This window comes from Equus przewalskii, chromosome 9 (genome assembly GCF_037783145.1).
Source record: "Equus przewalskii isolate Varuska chromosome 9, EquPr2, whole genome shotgun sequence".
Lineage (NCBI taxonomy): Eukaryota > Metazoa > Chordata > Mammalia > Perissodactyla > Equidae > Equus > Equus przewalskii.
Window position 1 is genome coordinate 23,995,041 of NC_091839.1, and position 25,620 is coordinate 24,020,660.

A 25,620-nucleotide genomic window follows, 5' to 3' on the forward strand; every position below is an offset into this window, starting at 1 on the left:
TGCACAGAGATGGAGCCACCAGAGGCTGGCAGCAGGAGAGGGAGATGCAGATTCAGGGGGCCAGAGATGTCCACACAGGCACGCAGACGGTGAGCGCCAGGTATATGGGACAGAGATGGCCCTGGGATGCACTGCAGAGCCAGGGAGGGACCGATATGAGCCCAATTCCCAGGAGCTCCCTCCAAGATACAGGTGGCAGAAAGAGACAGATGGGAGTACGAAGACAAAACGTGACAAGGACTTCCAAAAATCTCCCTGAAGACCCCTCCTGGCCCCCCAGACTGTGCTGAGCTGGCAGAGGGCTCTGGGGATAAATGGTGAATGGAGTTGTTCCCCTCCCATCCCCCACCAACCCACCACTGGGGGGCGACTGCTCAGGTCCCCAGGGAGGTGAGGTCACAGCCCCCCCATGGTGGGACATGACCTCATCGCCTCAGGTAAGAGCTTTCTCTCTTTCTTGGTCTGTCATGGCCACCCCTTCCAGGGCCCCCCAGGGGCCTCCACAGCCCCTGCTCCCGCTGGGACCCAGGCCTCTGACCACTGGGTCTCCGCCCCTCAGGGGGCCTGTTTCCGGCTGAGTCAGTGTGGGGGGCCTGAGGCTGCGTCAGTGAGGGGAGAACTGACGTAGCCCCCCCCCAGACCGGCGGGGCCAGCCAAGGTGACTCAGGCCACCAGCCTGGGGGATGGACTGGCCCGAGGGGATAGGGACTGGGCCTGGGGCCAGCCTCAGAGCAACAATAGGGATCCCGTAATGGCAGCCCCTTCCACCTATGGGTGTCGGGGGGGGGCAGCTCCAGCCCCTCCTCCCTCAGACCCAGGGGTCCAGACCCCAGCCCCTCCTCCCTCAAACCTAAGAATCCAGACTCCCAGCCCTTCCTTCCTCAGACCTAGGTGTTAGGGGCTCAGTCTCTAAACCCTAGTTTCCAGAAAGATGGAGAAAAATGTGTTGCCATTCTGCAATTTAGGGAGTACTCTGTGTGGGGAAGGTCAGGAGTCTGGAAACAGGTCAGTGGGCCCTAGCTGGTGCCAGCCCCCTCAGCCCTCTCCCTGGGGCTGTGGGGTCATCTTCCCCCAGTGTGGCTGGAGGAGGCTGAGGGAAACAGGGTGGGTGCAGGACAGGAAGGTGGGGGATTGCTCAGGACTCCTGGGTCTTCCCTGGGTGAGGACACTTGGGCTACTTCTGTGGAAAGGAGGGCAGGAAGGAGAGAGAGCGACATGGGTAAAGAGACTGAGAGAAACAAGGTAGGGAATTACAAACAATGATAGAAGGTGAAAGCAACAAACAGAAATGGAGACAGGAGCAGGGACCCAGAGTGAGAAAAAACCAGAGATGCAAACAACAGAAAAGGGATCTACAGAGACACAAAGAGACAAGCTCAGAGGCTCAGAGATGAAGACTGGGGGAGATGGGGTGCTGGAGGCTCTGAATGGTGGTCAGAGACGGCCGGCAGCGGGGAGATGCCACTGGGATACCAGGGGGAGCCCGGGGGGTCCTTGCTCATGTGCTGGCCCCTGGGTGAGGTGGGGCTGGCTGGGTGTGAGGTCAGCAGGTCCAAGGCTGTGTGTGTCCGTCTGTCTGTCCCTGGGGGGTCCTGTCTGGCCTCTGAGGGGTGACGGGGCAGGCGGGCCGCAGAGGCAGCCCAAACCTGTCATTAGCGGTGAGGGCCGTGACGGCTGCCCCCCCAGTCCCAAGCCGCGGTCCAGGGCCCAGTGGCCCCGCCCCCCCACCCCCTCCTTGATCCCTGAGGAATCCCGGGAATTGGGAAGTGGGTCCAGATGATGTTGACACAGGAAACGGTCAGCAGCTGCCCAGCCTCAGCCCCACAACCCCTCTGACCCCCACCCCCGGCCCCCTGCCGAGCCCCCTCTGACCTATGTCATCTCTGACGGAGGCAGCCCAGGGCCCACTCAGCTCCCACCAGGATGTTTACAGGAGATGGGCAAGACGGGAGTCAGCCTCACGGGGCTTACCGAGAAATGGGGTCTGGACTCCTGGACAGTTGCCCCCAGGCCTGGTCCCCTGCTGCTGCTCGGGAGTCCAGGCCCCTAGCCTCTCCTCCCTCCGACCCCGGGGTCCAGACCCCAGACCCCTCCTCCCTCAGACCCAGGGGTCTAGGTCCCCAGTCCCCCCTCCCTCAGACCTAGGGGTCCAGGCCCCCAGCCCCTCCTCCCTCAGACCCAGGAGTCCAGGCCCCCAGCCCCTCCTCCCTCAGACCCAGGAGTCCAGGTCCCAGCCCCTCCTCCCTCAGACCCAGGAGTCCAGGCCCCCAGCCCCTCCTCCCTCAGACCCAGGGGCTCCGGAGCCCCAGCCTCCATTTCCCTCAGACTCAGGAGTCTGGACGCAAAGCCGCACTGCCCCAGGAGGGTTGAGCCTCCTCCTCACTGTGCTGCTAGGCATCGCAGTCCCAACCCAGCCCCCCAGTCGGCCTCCTCTCCCACTCTTGGGGGACCAAACCAGAAGCTTGAGGACCTCCAGTTGGACCCCTTTCCCCAGTTGTGGGTGTTGAAACTGAGGCCTAGGTAGGAGAGGGGCCTCCGTGCCCATGAGTCACCCTCTCCACGCCAGGCAGCTCCCCACCCCGAGGCCTTCGGATCCCTGAGGCCTGGTACTGCCAAGCTGCTCAGGTTACACACGCCCCCTGGTGAGGCCTGGGGTGCATCGGGACCAGGGGACTCTCCAGCAGGTGCTCTGGCCTGGAGCCCGACCTCCATTTTCTTGTTGCCCTGCTAGGTCCCCTGGTTGCTGGGGGGCCTCCCTAACAATGGGACTCAGTGAGGCCTTCTGAGCCTCAGGCCCATTGGCCCCTGGTTGCTAGGGGGAAGACCCCGTGACAACCAGGTCTTAGGAGCCTTTGGGCCACCTGGCGCTGCCTCGTAGGCATCAAGTTACTAAACAGGGATTCCCTGACAAGGTCTCTGGGATCCCCACCTCTCAGGGTCCCCCGGTTGGTATGAAGGAGATGTCATAGTCCCCTGCCAGCTTTCCTCCCAGGTTGCTAAGGTGGCTCTCTTAATGCCCAGACCCCCACCTCCACCCCAGGCCCCTTCCACCTGGTTGCTAAGGAAGCAACTCCCTAGCACCCAGGCCAGTGTGACCCCTTCTTCCTTCTTCCCCATTGCTAAGGGGGCTCCCTAGCAACAGAACTTAGAATCCTGGGGGCTGGGGGGCGGGCGGGGCCAAGCCAGTTGCTGGGGTGATGGCCTTCAAGGTCTCTCCCCACAGAGGCCCTGAGGGTCTGGGGAGGCAACATGGTGGGTTCTGGGATCCCAGCTTTGAGCCTCTTCCTGCTGATGCAGGGCTCAGTAGGTGAGGTGGCCGACATAAGGGGCAGAGAGCTGAGAGGGGGGCCTCCTCAGCCTCCATACAGCACCTCCGACACCATCTCTTTTCTTTCACAGATGGAAATGGAATCCAGGGATTTTTCTATCCATGGAGTGAGCAGTGGATGAAATCTTGGGTCCCACAGGGGCAGGGAGCCCAGCCTAGACTCTTGGGTCTAAAAGGAGGAGGGGCTGGGGGTCTGGACTCTTGGGTCTGAGGGAAAAGGGGCTGGAGGTCTGGACCCCTGGGTCTGAGGGAGGAGGGGCTGGGGGCCTAGACCCCTGGGTCTGAGGGAGGAGGGGCTGGGGGCCTGGACTCCTGGGTCTGTACAGAGTAAGCACTAGGCAGGCAGCCCCAGAGCCTGGCCTTGGGACCCCTGTGTTCTGATGCCTGCAGAGCCAGGCTCTGTGACGAAGCCACCACTTCTGATCTGTCCCCAGGCTGTGAGGGAGACGTGTGGGACCGGGAGAGCTGTGGGGGTCAGGCGGCCATCGAGAATCCCAATCTCTGTCTGCGTCTGCGATGCTGCTACCGCGACGGGGTCTGCTACCACCAGCGGCCAGATGGTGAGTGCCCGGAAGCTGGGGTCCCTGGGGCTGGGGCTGGTGGCTGGCACTCCTGGGTCTCATACCTCCCTCCTTGGTTCAGAAACTATGCGGAGGAGACACATGTGGGCGCTGGGCTGGACGTGCGGAGGCCTCCTCTTCCTGATCTGCAGCATCTGCCTGTTCTGGCAAGTGGGGTCGGGGCTCGGGTGGGCTCCCAGGCCCTGAGAGGAGCAGGCGGATGGATGGGCAGGTCTGAGCGTGTCCCCTCCCCACCAGGTGGGCCAGGCGCCGGGATATGCTGCACCTTCCAGGGTTCTTGCAGGGCAAATGCAAACTGTCGAGGACTGTCTCCCTGTTATCCAAGGACCGGGGGACTCTGAGCGAGAAAAAGACGGCGTCCATCGGCAGCATGCAGCCCTCCCTGCCGACGGAGGGGGGCTTGGAAGCCTCGGGGGCCACCGAAGGGGAAGGGACGGAAGGGGGCGAAGAAACAGAAGGGGCGGATGAGGAAGATTAGGGGTGCCCCCGGGGGGACCCCTCAATACAGATATAGCATATAGATGTGTGATTTCTTTTCTGAGGGCCATGGGAACAAGGTGGGTATGAGGACCCCGGGCAGGGAGTATGTGTGTGAGTGTGGGTGTGTGTGTTTGGGGAGGGAGCCCGGGCTGAGTCGGGGGAGCTGGGCTGTGATCATGGAGGGTGTGAGCTGAGGGGGGGCCTAGAGTGAGAGGAGTCTAGGGTAAGCTTCGAGGATCTGAGCTGAGGAGTCCTGGGCTGAGCGCGGGTCTTGGCCTGTGACCATGGTGAGTGTGGACTGAGGCAGGTAGGGGTAAATAGGGGGTGGCCTGGGCTAAGGGGTCTGAGAGGGCAGCCGGGCTAGGGGTACCTTACTGGGCTGAGGGGGGACATGCCACAGCCACGGGAATGTGCCCCTCAGCTCCTCTTCTGCAGAAGCACCCGTGGCTCACAGCCTCTGCTGCCTGCCCTTGGGATCCCAGCCCCCTCTGCCAGCGTTTGCCGCACTTCCCACCAATGTCTGAGCGGGGCTGGGGTCCTTGCGGAATGTGGGACTCCCCCAGCGGACGACTTTAGCTCAGACTCCCCAGCGGCCGGGCAGAAATTTTCTTGGAAGTGTGTTACAGTTCAAGACGTGTCCTGCACAACCCTCCTTCCTCCCCTCTCTCCTTTCTCAGGTGTCAGACCCATACCACCCTACCCTCCATAAGATCTCTCCCAATAAATATCTTGCAAGTCTAATTTGTCCCTACGCCTGCTTCTTGGAGGGCCTCAAACCAACAGAGGAGCCTGGGCCAAGGGAGGTCTGGACTGAGGGGGTGGGTCTGGGCTCCAGATCCTTGACCCCCACCTCCCGTCCCCCTCTGTGAGGGGCCAACATAAAGCTGGACTCCTATGTCCCCAAGGGCATGAGCAGCCGCTTTGTGGGTGTGGCCTAGGCAACTCAGGCCCCTAGCCCTGGAAAGCAGCAAGCAACCTCTCACCCCCAGCCCCAGTGCCATCCCCCTCCCAAAGAGACATGCTGCGTGAGGGGCAGAGCCATTTATCCAGGGCAGGAGAGAGGGAGGGCAGGTAGGCATCCTGGCGGCCAGGTGATGCTGAGGGCAGCTGCACATCTCAGTCCGGTCCTGACAGGTGGGGCCACAGGTTCCTCTGCAGGAGGGATGGCGGAGTTAGTGGCTGCTCTGACCCCTCCCTGTATCCCTGTGTCCTGGGCCCATCACCCAGCGGCCTGGGATGCGGAGGGAGGGAGCCCTTTCCTGCTTCGGCCCCCTCCCCCCGCCCCGCAACATTGACGTACACACAGGCCCACTTGCTCCTTCGTCTCTCCATGCCACCTTTAGCTCATTGGAATCCAGAGTACAAGGTCGGGGTGAGAGACAGGGAAAGGCAGAGAGATATGTAGAGAGAGAAATACAAAGGCACAGAGACCAAAAGAGACATGGGAGACAGGGACAGAGAGAGAGACCACAGGCGGAGACGCAGACAAAGAGAGGGGAGAAGTAAGAAAGGATGAGGGTGGCTCTGTCTGGCTACTCAACTGATTCTGGTCCCAAAGCGGGAGAGGAGTGACCGGAGCCAGGGCCTATGGGTCCCTCTGTGAGGATCCCACTTCTCTATCCTTCATGTGCTGGCGGCACCTCACCCTGCCCACTGAGGAGGTGTCCTGGGTTTAGACAGGGTCATTTTCCTTCTAGGAGGGGCCCACACTCAAGTCAGCTTGGCCAGTGTCTGGCAGGTGGTTCCAGCAGTGGAGGTCCACCCACCTGTGTTAGACTTTTGGGTAAGGTAAAGGATTTTCAGGGGTAATTTTGATCACAGTGGCTATTTCTGCATTATCCGCCAAATTTTGTGTTAGCTCATGCTCCACCTATGCATACCTCATATGCATATGCTCATCATTTCTTAAACTGGTTTCCTCATCCAACCCATAGAACATAGCAGGTGACTGCAAGGACTATTTTCTCAATTCTCACAAAGAAAGGTATACAACTAGTATTGTTCTGGATGCATAAGAGGAAAGTTAATTCATCCCATATAGGGAATGTCTTACGACATTAGGGTTTACGTCTTTTATGGAACTCCCATTTGAGAAACTGATTCAGTCACCTATCCATTCAGTGTTCCACCTATCCATCCACTCATCAATCAAGCCATCCATCCATCCCCTCATCTATCTACCCACCCATCTGCCCAAATCATCCATCCACCCACATATCCATCAACCAACTCATCCATCCATCACTCACCCATCCATCCATCAGTCGAACCACATCCAGCAATTCATCCATTCATTCCTCTATCCACCCACCCATTCACTCAGTCCATCCACCTCTCCCTTCACCAGTCCATCCAATCATTCATCAACAATTCATCCATCCCCCCACCCATCCATCAACCAATCCATCCTTCTGTCCACCCATCCAGCCACCCACCACCTACACGATCATCAACCCGATTTGCTGAGTTCACTCTTTGCCAGGCAATGTTAAGAACAAAGACACCAGAGACCCAGGCCTGACCCTCAAGGGGCTCCCTGTTGGGCAGGAGAGACAGTACCAGCACACACAGACACAACACAAGGTAATACAATAATAGCGGAGGTAACTTGGACAATGTGAAAACCCAGAGAAAGACAGTTAAATTGAATTGGATCTTAAAGGACGTATGGGAAGTTTTCTGTGTGGAGTACAGATGGCAGGGGCACTGCTGGTGGAGGGAAGGGCATGCACAACTGGTGTGAGAGACCCTGGCCGTCTGTGGACTGAGGGACGTTATCACGACTGCAGAGAAGGCAGGAAATGTGGGGCTGGACCGTGGGGGGCTCACGCAGTAAGTAGCTTGGGTTTAACCAGAGGGCAACAGAGAGCCACAGAAGGTCTCTGGCAGAGGAGTGCAAGCTGGAGAGTGCATGTTTAGAAAGGGGACAAAAGGTAAAGGAGACAGAAAGGGGAGGGAATGAGCCGCCCAGCCTTCCCTGCGTCTGGCTCCCTGTGGCCATCACTCCTCCTTCCCCCTCTCTTTAGACTACTTGTCAGGAGACTCCCAGCTGTGTGCTGTCAGGCAAGAGGTGGCACTTTTCTGGGTCTCAGTGTCCTTCACTAGAATGCGGATGGAAAGAGTAGTGACCTCAGGGACGCAGTGACACTGAAAGGATTAAATGGGACCTGGTGCTCCTGAGGCTGAAAGGCAGGGAGGGATCCCCACGTGCTACGAGGAGCCAATGGTGACTCCACCTTCATCTTCGGGGGCAGGGTCTCACTGGTCTCTCCCAAGTCTGCAGTCATGCCTGCTGTCTCAGAGTCCCCATCCTCTGGCACTCTGCTACTCTCTGCTTCTCTCTCCTTTCCAATCCTGACCTCGTCCTGTGTCTCTCTCTCCCCATTGTCTATTTCTGTCTCTCTCTCTCCATCTTTCCGTTGTCTCCATTCATTTCCTCCTCTCCTCGATGTCTCTCCATCTCGCCCACTTTCCCTCCCTCTCTCTCCCGTCTCTCCGTCTCTCCCTCGATCCCTCCACCTCTCCCCGCCTCCCGCCCCGCTTCCCCGCCCCCTCACCTCGGCCTCAGTCGCTGCCCGCGCCCGCCGCCCCGGGCCCGGCCTCGAGCGTGGCGAGTTGCAGGCGCACGCGGCGGGAGCCGGCGGCGGGCGGCGGGGGCGCGCGGGCGGTGCGGCGTGCTCCCCGGGAGCCGAGCGCGGCGCGCGGGCCGGCAGCGGCGGCGGCGGCGGGCGCCGACCAGCGGCGGGAGAGCTTGCGCGCGAGGCGGGCGATCGCCGAGGGCCGCAGGCCGTAGTCGCGCTCGAGCTCCTGGCGCGAGATCTCGATGTTGCCGGTGTACCAGAGGATCCAGCCGAGCAGGCTCAGGAAGACGAGCAGCGCGCCCGAGTAGATGAGCAGGTCGCCGAAGTCGCGGCCGCGCACCTGCAGCTGCGCGAACACGCCGGTCAGCAGCGCCGCCATGCCCGCCACGTCCAGCGCCACGGCCAGCAGCAGCGCCATCCGGCAGCGGCCCAGGCCGGACGAGGGCACGGGCGCGCCGGCCGGCGGGGACGGTGCGCTGGGCGGGGGCCCCTGCGCGGCGCACACCGCCGGCACGGCCGCCATGGCCCTGCTGCGCCGCGCTGGCTCCCACCGAGAGCGTCCTGGGGTGCGGCCCGACCGGGGCGGGGTCAGGGGACGGCGCCAGGTGTGCCCGGCGCCCGCCCGGTCACCTGAGCTGGGCGCGGACGGGGCGCCCTGGCCCGGGTGCTGCGCAGGGCTCGGCCCTCGGAGCCCTCTGCTGGGGGCAGCCGGGCTCACAGACAGCGGTGGCCTAGGGCCCCTGCGCCCCAGGGAGCGCGGAGCGGCACACGGCCCCGATTCGGGACGCTGCGGGGGCACCGGACAAACCGCGCCTCTCGCGTTTGCTCCGTGGTTTCCGCCGGGGCCTCTGGACTGTCAGGACCCGACACGGCGAAGCCCACGGGCGCAGACGGGGACCAGACAAGGCCCCTGCCCTCGGGGAGGTTCCAGACCTAAGTGCAAGCCCAGGGGCACTCGTGGAGACGGCAGAGGCGCGGCCATTCCTTTTGTTCTCTGGGGTCTCCTGAGGTCCCCCCAGCCCCAGGCCCGGTGCCGGTGAGGCCGAGCCCACAGACCTCCCTCGGGCAAGGCTCCTGCCCCTTAACGTGACCCCGACAACAGGAAATAAACTTCCGGGAGGTTTAATGGGCGTGACGCAGGGCGGACTGCAGGGGAACAATGGGAGCTGGACCAACAGGTGTGGAACCCCTAAAGGAACCAAGAGCTTCCCCAGGCAAATCTCCTTTCCTCTAAACATCAACTCGCCCGACAGGAAACCCACGCTGGCAGTCTGCGAGAAGGTTCCGAGAAACTTTTCTCCAGACTCCGAAGAGTTTAGGAGTTTATTTTAAGAGGACCCTGGGGAGAGAGAAGTAAGAGAGGGCCGCCGGGATTAGCCGAAGGGTTCCGAACGTGGCCGAGCGCTTACGGACAGACCCGAACCGGGCGTGAGCCAATAGGGGAAGGCAGACACTGAGCTGAAGGGCGTTTCCGGAGAGTGCCGAAGATGTCCGAGCGGGCCTCGGTGCCTTCGTCGGGAATAGCCGAGGGTTTACGAAGAAGACCGGAAGCATCCGAAGACACCGGAGTTAGGCTTAACTAGTTCACGCACTCACAGGTTCATTCATAAAACAAATGTTTATTGAGCGCCTAGTCTGTGCACAGTGCTAAGCTCTGGGTAAACAATACTAGGGAGAGGCCGCTAAGGAAGGGGACTTGGGGCCTGTCGAGAGGGACCCACTCAGAAACCCAGCCATGGGATTCTGAAAATACACGAAGGGTCCTCAGAACTTTGGTGCTCCGCGTCCGAGAACATGCCCTCGGGTCTCTCGCAGGAGAGTTCCGAAGATCCCCGAGCGGTGTGCGACGGGCTAGCGGAAATAGCCGAAGGTCTCCGAGCCTCCTCGGAGGAGGGCGGGAGGAGGCGGGGACAGGCCCTGGCACGCGCGAGCCCAGAGAGGAAGCGGAAATGCGTATCGGTATTAAAGACATCGCCCCGCCTCCCGTCGGTCTCTTTCCGTCTCCGGCCGCCGCGCTGAGAGGAGGTGAGCTGGTGCCGTGCGTCCGCCCGCGTGGTCGAGTTGCGCCGGCCGCCCGGCTTCTCTCCTTGCGCCCCTCGCGCCCTTGGCTGCCCTTCGTCCCCGCCGCCCGAGGTCGCTGTGGTTCCTCACGCTCTGCTCCGCTTTCATCCCCCCAGTTAGTCTCGGCGCCCGAGTTCAGCCCCTCCGCCTTAGGTCGCTCAGCCTGGCCTGGCAAATTCCTAGGTGCTGTCTGCCTTTGGGGGTGCCCCCTTCCATCAGGTCCCCATTGCACCCCTACCTCTGTTTTCCGGATGGGACCCCGTGGCCCGGCGTCGGCCCGCTCCTCCCTTTGACACCTCCCCGCGCCCCTTTCTCCGCAGTTGCCGCCATGTCCGCGCATCTGCAATGGATGGTCGTGCGGAACTGCTCCAGCTTCCTGATCAAGAGGAACAAGCAGACGTACAGCACCGTAAGTGGGCCCCGGACGGCCGGGGCGGAGGGAGGCAGCTTCACTATCGCCGGGTCCCCTCCCTCACGGCCCTCTCTGCGTCCTCCTTCCCAGGAGCCCAATAACCTGAAGGCCCGCAACTCCTTCCGCTACAACGGGCTGATTCACCGCAAGACTGTGGGTGTGGAGCCCGCGGCCGACGGCAAAGGGGTCGTGGTGGTGATGAAGCGGAGATCCGGTGAGCGTTTGTTCTGGCTCGCTTAGCCTGTTTTCTTGTCTGTGGATGAGCACAGTGGAGAAATTTTAGCACCTCGACTGTACTGGGTGGTTGTAAGGATTAAATTTCGGGTTTGCACGGTCAAATCGTGCTTGCAGGTGAAATCTTTGAAGCAGTTCAGGTGGAGAGTGTCTCCATTTCTCTGCAGGTGGGAAAATTGAGGCAAACAGGTGAGCATCCTTTGAAGGAAGTGATAGGCTGGGTCAGAAACAGCAGTTTGACTCCGTGTTCTGCTTGTGTGGACTCAGGAGGGCCTGAGGACCCCCCGCCCCCGCCCGCAATGGGCTGCACTCTCAGCCTCTTAGGGGAGGCCCAGGAGATGCAGGGGTCTCTGGACGGTTACTGACAGGTGAGCTGGGGCTGTCGCACTTCCACCAGTTTTATTTTGTGCTGGGGTTTTGTTTTTTTTGAAAAATTTTATTTTTTCCTTTTTCTCCCCAAAGCCCCTCGGTACATAGTTGTGCATTCTTAGTTGTGGGTCTCTCTAGTTGTGGCTTGATGAGCGGCACCATGTCCGCGCCCAGGACTCGAACCGATGAAACACTGGGCCGCCTGCAGCAGAGCGAGCGCTCGAACTTAACCACTTGGCCACAGGGCTGGCCCCGGGTTCCCACACTTCTGAGAACCCTGTTCTGGTGTGTTGGGTACTGAAAACTTGACTTTCCTCTCTCTGTCGGCTGGCCGTTCCTGTGCTGTCAGGAACCAGGCTGACGTGAGGAGGTCAGCAAGTCAGGTGAGAGTGACATTAAACCACCCTTATGGTGAGGAGTCCTTGGCTTCTTGGGGGGAACTCTTTCCGCCAGGAGTGCAGGCCTCCAGCCGGGACTCCATCAGTTCCGTCCGACTTCAGATCCTGACTGAGGTCAGCAGTTTTGTGGCTTAGGAAAGGGTTGTTAGCTTTTAATCCGGGGCAGTGAGTCTAGACTCCACCTGTGCACAGGTGAGGAGCAGGTGCTTGCCCCGGCGCTCCCTCATTCCTGGCCCTCTTGTGGCTGCTTGTCCTCCAGCATCGGGCCAGGCCTTAGAGTTCAGCATTTCAGACTCTTCTACCAGAGGGGGTAGCTTGGGCCTGGGAGGGTGGGTCAGCGAGGAGGCTGGAGCTGCAGTCTGAGAAGCATCCGCTACCCAGCCAGCCCGCTGCCAAGTGTTGGCCTGCCCTGCTCTCTCCTCTCCCTGGAGTCAGCTCCCATCCATGTAAAGTGAGGTGAAGATGATGAATGCTGTGTCTGAGGGACACAGCGAGGAGGAGACACCTGTACAGTGCTCGTGGCAGGGCTTGGCATGTGGTGGTCACCGACTGTCCCGTAAATGGATGCGTGGGGAGATGGGGCTGGCTGTGGGGCTACCCTGCCTGCCCAGGCTCCCAGCCGAGGCCCTCAGGTTCTGGGGTGGGATTGTGTCCTCATGCTGGGAGGTGCACTGAAGACCCAGACCATCTGACCCCTACGGCCACTCTTCCCTGCCAGGCCAGAGAAAGCCAGCCACGTCCTATGTTCGGACCACCATCAACAAGAACGCCCGGGCCACCCTCAGCAGCATCCGGCACATGATCCGCAGGAACAAGTACCGCCCCGATCTGCGCATGGTGAGTGGGGGCCGCGGCAGGCCCGCGCGGGCGCAGGTGGCTGTACTTAGGAGCTGGTGGGAGTGGGGGAGTCCGGCCAGTGCTATGAGGGAGGGCCCTCTGCCGACTGGCGGAGCTGGACCGGTGCTCAGGTGGGAGAAGGGACATTTCCCACCTGGGAGGCAGGCTGGGGGCGCACAGCTGATGAGGTGGGTAAATGGTCCCCACCTGGCTCCACAGGCCGCCATCCGCAGAGCCAGCGCCATCCTGCGCAGCCAGAAGCCTGTGATGGTGAAGAGGAAGCGGACCCGCCCCACCAAGAGTTCCTGAACATTGCCACCCTCAAAGCAATAAAGACATCAGTCGCCTTTGTTCAGCCGTTTCACCTGAGCTTCCGTTCTGTGTGGGCCCCAGGTTTCTGGCTGTGTGTGACCTAGGCCGTGTCACCAGAACCCTGGAGTGTTAGCTTATCCCCAGGTGGCTCATCACCCACTGGGACCACGCAGCTTGCAGTGTCTTGGGACTGGAGGGACCAGGGCCAGGTGGGGGAGCTCAGCCCCACTCTTGTGTGCGGCCTGGTCCGGTGTTTCTCTTGCTTCTCAGAGAGGGCCCGGGTTCAGTGTCCGTTCTTACAGTCACTTCACAAGTGACTGTTGAGTATGACAAATTATAAAGTGCAGGTTATGGGCCGGCCCCATGGCCGAGTGGTTAAGTTCGTGTGCTCTGTTTCGGCAGTCCAAGGTTCCCCGGTTCGTATCCTGGGTGCGGGCATGGCACTGCTCATCAGGCGACGCTGAGGCGCCATCTCCCATACCACGACTAGAAGGACTCACAACTAAAAATAACAACTACGTACTGGGGGGCTTTGGGGAGAAAAATGAAAAATAAAATCTTTAAAAAAAAAAGTGCAGGTTAAACAAGTTAAGTTTGGAATTGTCAGAATCCCACGCTTTGCTAACACATGACAAAGCTTTAAGAAAGATAAGTAATGGTTTTTTCCCCCTTCTTCTCCCCAAAGCCCCCCAGTACATAGTTGTTTACTCTAGTTGTGAGTGTCTCTGGTTGTGGCATGTGGGATGCCAGCTCAGCATGGCCTGATGAGCGGTGCCATGTCTGTGCCCTGGATCTGAACTGGTTGAAACCCTGGGCCGCCTAAGCGGAGTGCACGAACTTAACCCCTCGTATAGCTGGCCCCAAGTGATGATTCTTGATCCCTTAACCTTTAGAGTAAATCTCCTAAGGGCTGGGGCCCTAGACCAAGGAAGGGCCGGCTCGCTGGCTTGTGGGCCGAATTGGCCTCCCTCCTGTTTCCATGATGTTATCTGTTCTGTGCCTCTGTTACAGCCTTGTTTGCAGTGTGGCCCGCAAAGATGAAAGTATTTACTCTCTGTGGCTCTCGTAGGACAGCCTGACTCCTGATGGGCGCTCTGAGGGAGCGAGCTGGCCCTCCTTGCTGTGGGTCCTGGGACAGCAGCTCAGGGCCGCTGCAGGGACCGCACAGGATTGAAGTGAAGTGTGTTCTAGGACTTGGGGAGGGCTGCACAGAGCCCTCGGGGCCCCATCGTGCCATGGCCATTGGTTCTGACCGAGAGCGCCCATCTCCCTGTCTGAAATCGGAGGCAGATAGGTGATGGTCAGGGCACCGATGCAGCTCGTGAATCCTCACAGCGCTGTGGGGCACTGCCCATCCTCGAGGACAGAGGCCACTCAGCAGGGAGGGCTGGCCCCAGGCTTCCTCCATCAGCTGGCATCCTTAAGCAGCCTATTAGCTAAGAACGTGGGCAGCCAGCTGTCTGCCTCCTGCTGTGCTGCGTGTGGACAGCCCATCCTGCAGCCTCGCCCCTCACTTGCCGCCCGGGCCAGGCTCACTGCCTGCATGCTCTTCGGAGCCTAACTGCTCCTCTAGTCCCCGCCCGGCTCTTCTGTGCCCACTCTGCCTCTGCCGCCCTCTCCTCATCCCCTGAGGCTGCCTCCTGTTCTGGACACAGCTCTGCGGCCTCAAAGAGGCCCCCCACTCTGGACAACTGGGTCTGAAGCAGGTTCTCCAGTTACCCCGCTCTCTTGGTCTATGACCCATTGTCTCCTTGCCTGATGGTGTTTATCAGACAGATGATGGCTCATAGCTCAAAGGCAGAGGTGCTGCACACTGGCTGCCCAGGTCCTACAACCAGCTTGGCCACTAGCTCTGTTGCCTCAGGCAAGTAGCTAGATCTCTAACACAGACACCCGACAGAGCAGGTGTCATCCCCAGCTTACAGACGTAGAAACAGGCTTGGATGGAGGAAATGTCACCCGTGTTGCTGCTCCTGGCACCTACGTACACCTGCTTCCTGTGTACCTACTGTGTAGCAGCCACTGTGCCGGGGGCCAAGCATCCAGCATGGGGCTTCTGGGTCCCTGCTGTCCTGGGCATCTGGTCCAGAGACGGAGCTGTGCTCCCTGCCCCCACTCCACAGCTCTGTGGCCAAGGGGGCAAAGGGCCCCCCTTCCTGAGGCCCCCGCTGGGGTCAGGGGCAGATGTCCTGCCTCGAGGAGCAGACTCCACAGGCCCGGACACAGCTCCTGACCTCCGTCCCCTGCCCCCACCGCCCCTCCAGCCTTCCCCAGGCCATGGGGAACCTGACCACTTCTGGCCAAACACTGCCTCGCCTGGATTGTTAGAATAGCCTCCACCCTTGCCTTACTTGGGTCCGTTCCTACCCAGGTGGAGAGGCGTCCTGTTGGAACTAAGTCAGGTGGCTTAACACGGCTCCAGAGCCTCCCACGTTTTCATCCCACTCGAGTGAAAGGCAGGCCCCTGGCCCGGGCCCACAAGGCCCACCTTCATCTCACGGCCCCTCCCCTTGCAAGGGGTCTGCATGCCACGGCGGGGTGGGGCCGAGCGGTGGGAGGGAGGGAATTGGTCTCAGCCCTGAGTCTACGCTGGAGCCCCTGGTGCTGTGTGAATGTGGACAAGCCATCTCTGGGCCTCAGCTTCCCATCTCTTCCCTCCTGGGAAGGGGGAGGGCCTGCGGGAGATGTGATTTCCAGGAGGCCCTCTAGGCAAACTTTCTCACAAGTGATGTGTTGGCATGGGAATTAGAAAGCAGAGAGAAACAGGAAAAATAAAAATGAGATTGAAAAAACCCCATAAGTACCCAGACACCACATAATAAAAATGCTGAAAGCTGAAGGCAAAAGGGAAATCTGGGGAACCACAAGAGAAAGCCAACTCGGGTGCGGGGGAGCCCTGATAAGACTGACAGCGGACTGCAGCAGGGGCAGTGGGATGACCGGCGCTGAGAGCCGCTGCCACCCACCTCCCACAGTGGTGCCATCGATGTGCCGTCTGGACTGGGGGTTCAGAGCAGCTGGGGGCCAGGCTGCCTTGGTTCAAATTCCAGGTCTGCTGGTTCCTGGCCGTGGGCACTTGGGCCAGTCACCTAGTCTCTCCATGCCTCAGTTTACCGGTACGTGAACCGAGGTCCTTTCAAGTGCCTGGTCCTTCAGGGCTCCACAAAACGGAGATTGTGGTTTGCTCTGCTGCTGTGTCTCCAGTGCTAGCCCAGGGAATGTCTGCAGAATGAGTGAGTATAGGGCACGCTCCTGACAGCTACCATGCACAAGGTCACTCAGAGCACTGGGGCCTCCGGGCTTCTCACAGCAGTGGAGACTCAGGGCTGAGACATGCTCTGATCATGGGAGGGGCTGGCCTTGATTATATTCCCACCTGCACAGATACATGAGATACATTGGGGTTCCAGCGCTTCCTGGCTGTGCAACGTTGGGCGCATTCTTCAATCTCTCTGTGCCTTGTTCCCTCTTCTGTGACACATGCATATCAATAGACCTTACTTCCTAAGGCTGTGGAGAAGATTAAATGCACAAAAAGCTTAGGATGCGGTCTGCCAAGACAAGCCCACAAATTTTCCTTGCATGAATGAAGGGATGTTTATTATTATAAGTTGTTTTGACCAGATGGACTCAAATCATCACAAATGTGTTCCCATGTCTGTAACTATTTGCCCACAAAACAATGCTCATGTTTCAGAGCACTTTGAAGCCATGTGCCAAATCCATGCGCTCTGATGCCCCGTGGTTCCCAGTTTCCGGGGCAGCCCGGCCTTCCATATGTCGTCGTGAACATCACTGCAGCCTCTGCTGCGTTTGTGATCCGGGCGGTTTCTGCCCCGTCCAGGCATTTTAAAAATTTCCCTTTATTCCTTTTGTAGTCAGTTGCTGGAATAAAATCAGCTATTCTTATCAAGTTTTTCATTATGTAAATAACATGTGCACGTGTTTCGGAGACATGCAAATAGAAGGAGTCGCCGGGGCCAAGGAGGGTAAGATCCCAGCCCGCGATCCAACCCTCAACCGCTTGTGTAGACACTGTTCGCGAATATCCCTGTCCAGGGCCTGCCGAGTTCACCCTCCCGGTGCCTCCCCGACCCTGGCTGGGCCTGGGCTCTCTTACTGCAAACCCAGCATATTTGTTTTAGTGTCTGTGTTTAGTATTTATGGAAGAGATGCAAAAGTAGGGGATCCTGTAACTGGCTTCACAATTTTTCTGTAAATCTAAAACTGTTCTAGAAAAAGTTAAGTGTAGGGTCAGCCCAGTGGCATAGCCGTTAAGTTTGTGTGCCCCACTTCAGCACCCTGGGGTTTGCCCGTTTGGATCCTGGGCGCGGGCCTAGCACTGCTCGTCAAGCCTTGCTGAGGCGGCATCCCACACAGAAGAAGTAGAAGGACCTACAACTAGAATATACAACTAGGTACTGGGGCTTTGGGGAGAAGAAGAAGAAAACAAAAAGGAAGATTGGCAACAGATGTTATGCTCAAGGCCAATCTTCCTCACCAAAGAATAGCATACTTAAAAAAAAATATTAGGGGCTGGCCCCGTGGCTGAGTGGTTAAGTTCGCGCGCTCCGCTGCGGCGGCCCAGGGTTCGGATCCTGGGCGCGGACATAGCACTGCTCCTCAGGCCACGTTGAGGCGGCGTCCCACATCCCACAACTAGAAGGACATGCAACTAAGATATACAACTGTGTACAGGGGGGTTTGGGGAGATAAAAGCAGAAAAAAAAGGATTGGCAACAGTTGTTAGCCCAGGTGCCAATCTTTAAAAAAAAAAATGTTAAAAAAAAGTATTAAAAACATACTAAGATATTGTTCACCTCTTAGATTGAGAAAATTCCAAATGTTGGATATAGATCACAGTACTGGCGAGCGTGGAGGAACAAGCACACCATCCATTGCTGACAGTGTAAATTGGGACAAACCCCATGGGGAACAATTTGGCAATACGGGGACAAAATTACAAATGAACGTACCCTTGGGCACAGTAATGTCACTTGTAAGATTTATGCCTTGGATATACTCCCTTGTGTGCCAGTGATCCACATACAAAGGTCATTCCCTCGGGCACTGTCGGTGAGTCTGTCCAGGACGTGTGAAACACACAATGGCACGTCTATACGATGGCGTGCGAGGCCGCTAAGAGCAGGAAAGATTGTCAGTGCTCACTCGACTGACTTCCAAGACTTGCTGTCACGTGACAAAGGCAAGATGCGATGTGCTGTGTAGTGGACACTGCTAGTGCGTGAAAATAAAAGGGGGTGGGCTTCAAAGAGTCTGTTTAAACTTGCTCATATTTGCAGAGAATTTCCTCAGAAAAATACACGAGAACCTAGTGACACTGGTTGTCCCTGATTAAGGGAACTGGGTGTTGGGGAGACAGGAATGAGAGGGAGCTGTTTCTTTGCAGAAATTTTGTCTTTAAAATTAAAAAAAAAATAGTTTTTGCTTTTTGCATGCATGGGGAACATTCACAAATTATTCCGAGCTGTGCTTCCTTAAGACCATATTTGCAGGTTCTAATGTGACCTCTCAGAGGCAGTCAATGCACATGCAAGCCGATACATATGCATCCTACTTAAAACAAAATTAACAAAAATGGTAGCACATCATGTACACCATGTGCTTGTTGCTGTTTTTCACTTAATGTATTTTGGAGATTGGTCCGTATCCGTACATAATGAGTATATAGTAGACATGCAGAAAAGTGCCTAAGACATATTTATACAGTTAAAAGCATAATTATAAAGCAAGCAGCACCCATGTAACTAACACCAAGTAAAGAAACTGAGGACCACCAGGCCCGCAAAGCCCTCCTGGGCCCCGTGCTGGCCGGAGGTAACCAGCATCCCGAGCTTTATGGAGACATTCTTCACTTGTATAGTTTTACCAAGGGAGGTCTGGATGTTTAGCAGGACGGCTTATTTCTGGCCCTTCTGGGATGGTGGACGAAGGCATTCAATCTGTCGGTATCTTGTGATTCCTTTGGCTGATGTGACATTTGTGATTCTCCCACACTGCCGGAAGGAGGGAAGGTTGGTGGTTTTTGTGTCATATAGTATTGTTTCCTGAATATACAAGCATGTTGATACTGTTTGCAATTAGGACAAAGGCTGCTTCAAGCCTGTGGCCCGTGCGCGAGGGCGCGGAGTAAGCAGGAGTGCGTGCCCTCGCCTTCCGAGAAGTGCCACGCGCCCCACCTCTCTCCCACCAGGAGCGCAGGAGCGGCCGCAGCCTACAACCCAGTGGACGCTGGGTCTTGTCAGACTTCATGACTGTTGCCAGGTTCATGGCAGCGTGGCGGCATCAACTTTGGCGTACGGCATTGTCCCAGTTACTGATGAGGACGAGTCTCTTCATGTGTTCGCTAGTCACTGGGATTTCCTTTTCTATGAAGTGTTTGTGCAAGTGCTTCTGCCAACTTCTCTTTTGTGCTGTCTTTTCCTTACCGATTTGTAGGAGCTCTTTACCTATTGTTTGGATTAGTTCTTTTGGGTTCTATGTCTTGCAAATGTCTTCTGTCCCACTGACTCGTCTTTCACTTTAGATAAACAGTAGTTCTTGATTAAAAATTTTTTTAAAATCAACTTCATTGAGATATACTTTACACAAAGTAAAAGGCACCTATTTTAAGTACATAGTTTTATAAGTTTTAACAAATTTATGCACTGGCGCGACCACCACCATAATCAAGATCTGGAATATTGTCACCCCAAAATGTTCCCCATATCCCTGAACCCATACAGCCTATGATCTGCTTTGGGCCGCTAGTGATTAATTTAGCCTGTTCTAGAATTTCATGTAAGTGGAATCCAATATTTTGTTCACTTCTGTAAATGGCCTCACTCCTCATATGATACTTCTGAGCTGCATCCGCGTTGTTTGTCTGTCGACATTCTCCTGAGTCGTGTTCCACTGGACGAACTCACCAGTGTCTTTACCCATTCATCTGTAGGTGAACATTTGGGTTGTTTTGTTTTTGCCTATTACAAAGGAAGCAACTATGAAAATTCATGTATAAATCTTTGTGTAGACACATTCTTTTTTTTCATTTTGTTTGTGATCATTTTTGACAGTGTCTTTGGGACCCAGCAGAGCCTGGCAGAGGGCAACAAAAGCCTGTTGTTATTGGATGAGAAACTGAGTCACAGATGGCTGGCTGGCCTTCTCTGGCCTCTTCCCTTCCCCTTCCCCCCACTGAGCCCCGACACCAGCAGCTTTGCGGCCCTTACCCCGGACCCTCCACAGCAGTCCAAGGTGTACAATGACCGCCAGTCTGCTGTCCTGCAGATGAGAAGCAGGCCAGGGAGGAGGGGCCCTGCCCTCCGGCAGCCGCGGTGTGTGCGGGGAGCTAACCTGCCCCAGGTTCTCCGCGCCCCCCCGGGGGGCAGAACCTCTTACTACTTGGGGTTAATCAGGAGCGACGGGGCAGCCTCATCTAGTCAGCTGAGCCCCCAAAAGGACTAGGTCCTTAAGCTGGACATTTGAGGCTTCAGACAGGAAGAAAGGGGCCACAGGGCAAGAACCCAGCGGCTTCCAGCTGAGAACACCCCCCAGGCCCTACAAGCCCAAGAACCCAAAGCCTCCAACCATGAGCCCGAGGACCCCAGGGAGGAACCTGGCCCAGCGGGTACCTCAACTTCCACTGTGAAGCCTGAGCAGTGACCAGCTGGTCGCGCCCACACTGCCCGCCAACAGAAGCTGTGGGATGGGTGTCGTTTTAGGCCTGGGGTTTGTGATGGTACCCAGAAATACACACGGGAGATGCTTTGTTGCCCAGAGAAAAAACCAATCTTGAGGCCACAGCTGGATTGGGTGCCATGAGGGCGCAGAAGTTCACCTGTCCAGGACAGACAGACAAGGCAAGAGCCAGGCTCCTCACACTTGTCACCTGGCATTCGGGGCAGGAAGGGACACTGCCAAGCCAACGCCTGCTTGTTTCGGGAGAACGAGGGTGGCAGCCATCAGAGCAGGCCCTAGGCCCACCCGCTTCCTACCCCCACTGGAAATGTGACTCCAGACACTACCCCACCGCCACGGCTCAGACAGAGGTGGCCCCAGACCTCCGACAGCGGGCCTGGTGAGCTGGGGCAGACCCAGTGCTGCGGTCGACACACGGACCAGGGCGCAGATGGTGGTGCCAACTGCCGGGAGCCAGCACGGCCGAGGAGGGTCCTGGGGCATCTGCAAGGCACAGCAGCTGCTTTTCCAACTTTATTTAGAAAAACAAATCCAGGTCCCAGTGCCCCACGCCCTCTCCCACCCCAGCCATAATTTAAATAACTTAGAGACAGAGTTGGGGGTCAGGTGGGGAAGGAGAAAAGCCCGCTACAGCCGCCGCAGTGCCCGCTTCTTGTCCGTCTTTCTCTTGGCTGCCAGCTTCTTATCACGCTCGCCCGCGTGCTTCTTGGCCATGGGACCCTCAGCCCCTCCCGGGCCTCCGGGGGCCACAGGGTCAGTGGAGGAGGCCGCAGCCGCACCGGCCACGGCCCGGCCGGCCTCAGGCCTCCGGCCGCTGGGCCCGCCGGCACCGCCGTGGATCTCGGTGAGCAGGCGGGCGCGGGCGGCGTACTCCTCGTAGTTCTCCAGGAGCAGGCGGCCCGCCTCCTCGTTGAGGGCAGACTCGGGGTTAGGGTGGATCAGCAGGCACTTGATGGTCTGTGGGGAGAGGGCCCAGGGTCAGGGGCCAGGCCACCCACGGGCCCCCAACCCTCCCACGGCCAGCGTTGTGGCCTCTGCTCCCAACACCGTGTCCCCACATGGGACATGGTCCAGATCACAGCTGCATCCTTCATCTGTGCTCAGTGTCACCCACGCAGGCCCACTGCACCAGTGGTGAGACTGGGACTGGGGAGAGAGGGATGTGCCCAAGGCCACTCAAGAAGTGAGGGGACTGTAGGAACTCACATCTGGGCCTGGTTTAAATAGGAATCCAAGTGCAGAGCCACAGACTGGCTGGGCGGACCACACCCAAGAGAAAGGCTCCAAGACATAAGGGGGACTGGTGCCTGAGGGACATCCAGAGGGCGGTCCAGGAAGGGGGCGAGTCCTCCATGTCCCTTCATGGGCCAGATTTAACTGAGGGGTAAACTGAGGCTGAGAAGGCATAAACTCCACATCCCAGAGGTGAGACCAGCAGCCCTGGTGGATCCTGACATGGGTCTGCCCCTAAGCCATGATGTCTGCCCCACCTCCGCTGTCACTCTAAAAGAGAACCCAGAACATGCCTGGCCTTGAGCAGGTGACATGCCCTCTCTCGCCTGTAAACTGGGGCTGTGGTGACACACGCAAAGCACCTGCCCAGCAGACATCACTGATGATGACCAGGGACCTGATGGCTCCTCAATTCTGACCACTGCACCCCACCACGGGAGGCCTGGCTGCCCTTCCCGCAGCTCCCTCATTGCTGAGCCGGACACACACCCTGCACTGCGGGCTCTGGGGATCATGGGGGCCACTTGGAGTTACTCTGTGAGCTCATCCCTCGTGTCCCCTGACACCACTGTCACCACAGGGAGAGGAGGGAAAGGTTTGGGGTTTCCTTGGAGCTCAGCCCTCCCCTGTGCCCTGCAGGAAACCCCAGTTCTCCATCCTGCCTACCATCTGCCCCAGGGGCTTGTTAGAAATTCAGTTAAAAAAAAAAGCCAAGCTTTTTTTTTTTTTTTTTTAACTTGTGAGAAGAGTGGGGAGGAAGCAGGCGACCTAAATGCTTCAAGTGGCTGGTGGGCACCCTGGGGCACGGGTACAGTCCACGATGTCTCCACCTGGGCTTCAGTGACACCAGGCCCCTCACTCTGTGGGTGCCGTCCCTGCGCTGCAGGGTGTGGAGCAGCACCCCTGGTCTCCACCCACCAGAGGACGTAGCACTCCCAGCTGTGATAATTAAAAATGTCTGGGCGGGGGCGGGGGCAAAATCACACGTGGTTGAGAAACACTGGTCTATGAAAATACTCTGGAATGACAGTGATGACGGGTGCGGAAGTAAGCTCCGTGACTACCGAAAAACAAGGACCTGTGAAAAACCAAGGACCTGTTCATTTTAGAGCAGTGAATTTTGATCCCATGAATTCTATCTTAAAAGCTCCTAACCAGATGTTTGACTTGTAACTGTCAGAAAACTGACCTGCTAGATGAACCCATCCCTCGTCCCAAGGCACAGGTGCCTGGGCCCAGCACTGCCAATCCTTCCAGGATTTCCCAGAAAAACTGGAAACCTGGATTTTTACACGGTGGCCCCCAATCACTTCACAGTTCATTTTAAGAAAGAAACAACACACGGGGGCTCCCTGGGATGTCCAGGAGGGAGGCAGACCCGGTCCAGCCCAGAACTCACCAGCAGCACGTGCCGGATGCCCAGCTCAGCTGCCCAGTCCCTCTTGAGCACGTTGACACAGATCTCACCGTTGGCGCCCACGTTGGGGTGGAAGATCTTGGTCAAGAAGTAGCCCTTAGGTGGGGAGGCAGGAAAGTCCTTCCCCAGCAGGAGTTTCATGCGGAAGAGGCCTCCAGCGTATGGGGTCCCCTCTGGAATGCAGAGAGGGGAAATTGGGTCAAGAGGCTCAGCACTCCTAGGTACCCCACAAAACCCCAAAGCCTGGTCTCCATGGTGTGGCTGTGAGGCAAGTGCCCTGCTGCCTCCTCCACCAGACTGGGGGGTTCTTGAGAGCAGGACAGGGCTGGGTTCCCAGGGGGCTGCAGGAACCCCCCCCAACCCCCTGGAGCTAACCCCCTGACTTGTGTCGCTACCAAGCCCTGGATGCCTCTTCTCTCCCACAGGAAGGCCCCAGTTGCGTACCCCTCCCAAGACGCAGAGACACGCACACCTACTTGTCTTCTTGGAAAAACAACTACTTGCAAGCCTCGTGGGTGACTGATGGGACTGTTCTGTCTCCCCGCCACAGTAAACAGGGCTCTCATTCACCCATTTGCTCAGTCAAGGAACCCTGGAGCCATTCCAAACCCATGGCTGGTCCTCTGGCCCCAGTCCCCCCACATCCCACCCATCAGCAGCCTGGGCAGCCGACCTCCAGGTCCCCTCCTGGATCTGACCCCAGCTCCATGTCCAGCTGGACTGGATGCCAGCAGTGGTCGGTGGCTTCCTGCCCAGCCTCCTGTTTCTACCCTCCCTTTGTCCCCATGGAAGTCCAAGGGAACTCTGCAGTGACCCATCACACCTGCTTTAAACCTACCAATGGCTCCCTGTCCAAACTCCTTACAGAGGCCCATCAGTCCCAGAAAATCTATTTCCTAAAAGCTTCCCCAGCCTTCTTCTTTCTTTCTGTTCCTACAAAGCACCCATTACACCTGCCTTTTGGGACTTTCAATGCCCCAACCCATCGGGGCATGTCACCATCTCAGGAAGTTTTCCCTGACCACCCCCCCACCCCGTCCCCACTCGGGACTAGGTTCTTCATTAAACGCTCTTGTAACAACCTGAACGAGTAGCAGAAACATAGTGCATATGGAATACGCTAAATCACCGCGTGATTCAACAGTCTCAGTGTAAGCATTCAGTCACTACTGTCATCGCCCTGAACGCTGCTCTGCCTTGTTCTCTGCTATGTTCCTGACACTGACAGCAAGACAGGGTCTGAGACAGTGTGGCCCATCCTCCAGGTCTTTGCTGATGCTATTCCCACCGCCTGGCACCCTCTTCCCACTCCCACGGAATTCCTACCTGAGGGAACGTAGATGACAGCCTCACCCCAAACCCAGGGAAGGTCCCCATTGTATGCCCTCTGGGCAACCAGGATTTCCTCACATTTACAGGAAAATTATACACAATTAATTGTCATCTGTAGTGTCCTGCCCTGCAGCCTGCAAGCACCATGAGGCTAAGAGGTGTGCTGTCCCGTCTACCACTGCGTCCCCAGCGCCTGGCAGTCCAGCTTATAATGAGAGCTTCCTATTCTTGATCTAAGGATGACGAGGAATCTAGAAGGCGTGCCTCTCCCTCTTTGGTTCTCACACTCACCAGGGCCCTCGATGGTGACCTGCAAGTCTGTGAGGTCCTCCTCGTTGGGAAAAACCTTGATGCCATCTGGCGGGTCGGCGGTCAGCGTTGTCACCTCCTTGTACACCAGGCGGATGATGTGGGGGGGCAGGTTCTCCACGTTGGAGTTCTGGTCACCGGAGAGAAGAGAGTGAGTGGCCAGCAGAGCCCGGATCCAGGATATTGTGGCCGCCCTGGTCTTGACTCTGCAGTCCCAGGCTGTCAATCATGCCTGGGTTCCCAGACCCCTCACCCAGGAGGCTTTAGGCAGCGGTGCCAGGCTGATCTCCCACCAGAAATGGGGGCAGATCTCCGAGCGGACTTGCGGATGGCTCCACCTTCCCCAGAAGCCCCCAAAGCCCGCTCGTAGCCCCACATGGGCCACCGATGGTTCCGGGTCGGCAGAGGCCAGGCCTGGTCCCCTTCCCCATCTAACCTTGGCAAAACCATCCTGGAAACCCCAACTCTGGTCTGGGGATGGCGGCGGAGCATCCTTACTCTCGTAACACCCACGGGCGGGCCACAAAGCCCGCAACTCTCCTCAGGGCTCAACCGGGCCTTCCCCTCCCGCCCCGCCTCCACGAAGGCCCTTGGGCCCATCCCCGGCCCAGGACCCCCGTACAGGCCCTCCAAGCCGCTAGGCCGCCGGCGCGAAGCTCCTGAGACCCCGCCTCCTCCTCCAGGGGGGCCCCCGACAGCCCCTCCCGGGCCTGGCTGCCGCGCTCACCATGACTGCGGCCGGCCGGGGGCGGGTCCCCCCGGCCCCCTTCCTGCGTTCTCCGGGCCGCCGGCCGGGGCGGGGGGCCCAACTACTGACGCTGCGGCCCTAGCGAGGCACCGGCGGCCCCGCTCCGCTCCCGGCTGCTTCCGAAGCCCGCAGCGCACGGCGCCCAAAGCTCCCACCGCCCCGGGTGCCCGGCCGCACTGAGCCGGCGGCGCGCGCACCCCCGCCCTTTTATGGCCACCCGCAGGCCCCGCCCCGCTGCGGCCTCGGAGCGCCGCGCCTCGACCCGTGACGTCAGCGCGCACGATCCT

General features: G+C 58.1%; 4 protein-coding genes across 8 annotated transcripts; 2 read left to right on the forward strand and 2 right to left on the reverse strand.

The window, feature by feature from the left end:
* Positions 1-3,147: 3,147 nt before the first annotated feature.
* Positions 3,148-4,429, forward strand: TMEM190 (transmembrane protein 190). 2 transcript variants are annotated; one of them, XM_008538031.2, is made up of 5 exons: positions 3,148-3,307; positions 3,400-3,435; positions 3,763-3,888; positions 3,971-4,055; positions 4,147-4,429. In XM_008538031.2, exons 1-5 carry the CDS (start codon positions 3,250-3,252, stop codon positions 4,385-4,387), a joined length of 546 nt encoding a protein of 181 aa, XP_008536253.1. In that variant the 5' UTR covers positions 3,148-3,249; the 3' UTR covers positions 4,388-4,429. The 2 variants fall into 2 exon arrangements, with proteins under 2 accessions (XP_008536253.1, XP_070489555.1); XM_070633454.1 differs by having other exon boundaries at positions 3,186-3,307; positions 3,971-4,052; positions 4,144-4,429.
* Positions 4,430-4,980: 551 nt separating this feature from the next.
* On the reverse strand, positions 4,981-8,645 carry TMEM238 (transmembrane protein 238). 2 transcript variants are annotated; one of them, XM_070633448.1, is made up of 3 exons: positions 8,129-8,645; positions 7,947-7,964; positions 4,981-5,541 (listed from the first exon to the last, which is right to left on the reverse strand). In XM_070633448.1, exons 1-3 carry the CDS (start codon positions 8,491-8,493, stop codon positions 5,127-5,129), a joined length of 798 nt encoding a protein of 265 aa, XP_070489549.1. In that variant the 5' UTR covers positions 8,494-8,645; the 3' UTR covers positions 4,981-5,126. The 2 variants fall into 2 exon arrangements, with proteins under 2 accessions (XP_070489549.1, XP_070489550.1); XM_070633449.1 differs by having other exon boundaries at positions 5,416-5,541; positions 7,947-8,639.
* A 27-nt stretch (positions 8,646-8,672) lies between these two features.
* RPL28 (ribosomal protein L28) lies at positions 8,673-12,636 on the forward strand. Of its 3 annotated transcripts, none has more exons than XM_008538030.2 (5): positions 8,673-9,995; positions 10,352-10,440; positions 10,534-10,657; positions 12,163-12,281; positions 12,501-12,636. In XM_008538030.2, the coding sequence occupies exons 1-5, from the start codon at positions 9,920-9,922 to the stop codon at positions 12,588-12,590; spliced, it is 498 nt and encodes a 165-aa protein (XP_008536252.1). In that variant the 5' UTR covers positions 8,673-9,919; the 3' UTR covers positions 12,591-12,636. The 3 variants fall into 3 exon arrangements, with proteins under 3 accessions (XP_008536252.1, XP_070489551.1, XP_070489552.1); XM_070633450.1 differs by having other exon boundaries at positions 9,966-10,214; XM_070633451.1 differs by having other exon boundaries at positions 9,967-10,103.
* An 8,158-nt stretch (positions 12,637-20,794) lies between these two features.
* UBE2S (ubiquitin conjugating enzyme E2 S) lies at positions 20,795-25,572 on the reverse strand. The gene is made up of 4 exons (XM_070633453.1): positions 25,313-25,572; positions 24,568-24,715; positions 22,927-23,117; positions 20,795-21,251 (listed from the first exon to the last, which is right to left on the reverse strand). The coding sequence occupies exons 1-4, from the start codon at positions 25,313-25,315 to the stop codon at positions 20,922-20,924; spliced, it is 672 nt and encodes a 223-aa protein (XP_070489554.1). The 5' UTR covers positions 25,316-25,572; the 3' UTR covers positions 20,795-20,921.
* Positions 25,573-25,620: the final 48 nt, after the last annotated feature.